This window comes from Eimeria tenella, genomic scaffold, assembly GCF_000499545.2.
Source record: "Eimeria tenella Houghton genomic scaffold, Eth_scaff1998, whole genome shotgun sequence".
NCBI classification, from domain to species: domain Eukaryota; phylum Apicomplexa; class Conoidasida; order Eucoccidiorida; family Eimeriidae; genus Eimeria; species Eimeria tenella.
Window position 1 is genome coordinate 1,144 of NW_013541841.1, and position 1,093 is coordinate 2,236.

The following is a 1,093-nucleotide window of genomic DNA, read 5'->3' on the forward strand; positions in this document are numbered from 1 at the left end:
GGGGCCCGAAGGGAGAGAGGAACTGTCTTGGGCGCTGGCAGTGCCGCCGAGCCAGGAGCAGGAGGTGCTGGCAGCTGCTGCTGCAGCTGCTGCTGCTGCTGCTGCTGCTGCTGCTGATGACGGGGAACGGCGCGAGGCTGCTGCTGCAGCTGCCGTGAGTGAAGGCAGCGAGAGCACCAGCAGCAGCAGCTGCAGCTGCAGCACATTCAGCAGCCCTTGGGTTGAGGCGGTGCCTTCCGCCCCGGGTTGGACCTCAAGCGACAGCAGCTGGATGGAACTGCAGCAGCAGCAGCAGCAGCAGCAACGGCAGTGCCTGCAGCAACAAGGCACGAAGCACGAGCAGCACAGCGGCCAGCCCTACGCGTTCGAACACAAGCATAGGGAGCAGCAGCTGCTGCTGCAGCAGCCCTGCCAAGAGCGGCCGGAGCAGCAGCGTGCACGGCAGCAAGAAACAGAGCAGCAGCAGCAGCAGCAGCAGCCAAAACGACACCACAGCGAGAGGCTGCAGAGCTGCAGCAAGGATGTCTCTCTCCTGCATGTTTCGCAGCAGCAGCAGCAGTATCAGCACAACCTGGAGAAGCAACAGCAGCGCCTGCAGCTGCAGCAGCGGCAGCTAGGAAACCACAGAGTCTCGATTTCCAGCAAATATGAGCAGCTGGCTCAGCAGCACCAGCAGCAGGAGCCGGAGCTAGAGCAGCAGCAGCAGGACTGCTACGTTGAAGTGTCTCCGGTAGAGGTGCATCCGCTGCACTACAGAACCACGGAAGCTGCAGCAGCAGCAGCGAGAGCTGCAGCAGCAGCAACAGTGGCAACAGCAGCGAGAGCAGCAACGAGCCGCTTCGCCCAGTTGGCGTCGCACACGATAAGGTGCAGCAGCATAAACAGCAGCAGCGGCAGCAACGTCAGCAGCAGCATCAACAGCAGCACCAGGTGGAACATCAAGGGCCTCCAGCTGTCAGGTATACAACAGAGCTTCTCGGGCCCTGCTCGCTGCAGCTGCAGCAGGCGACTCGGCCGCACTGACGCGGAGAGCGACAGCAGCAGCAGCAGTAGCAGCAGCAGGAACTCCTGCTGCTGCTGCTGCTGCTGCACG

General features: G+C 62.8%; 1 protein-coding gene across 1 annotated transcript in view; it reads left to right on the plus strand.

Annotated features, from left to right (window-relative positions):
- Positions 1-271: 271 nt before the first annotated feature.
- The window catches only part of ETH_00034190 (uncharacterized protein), a gene marked incomplete at both ends in the record, with an annotated part of 1,014 nt that continues 192 nt past the window's right edge, over positions 272-1,093 (plus strand). The window contains one exon of the mRNA XM_013374178.1: positions 272-1,091. Coding sequence (XP_013229632.1) covers positions 272-1,091 — 820 coding nt within the window. The remainder of the gene's footprint in view (positions 1,092-1,093) is intronic.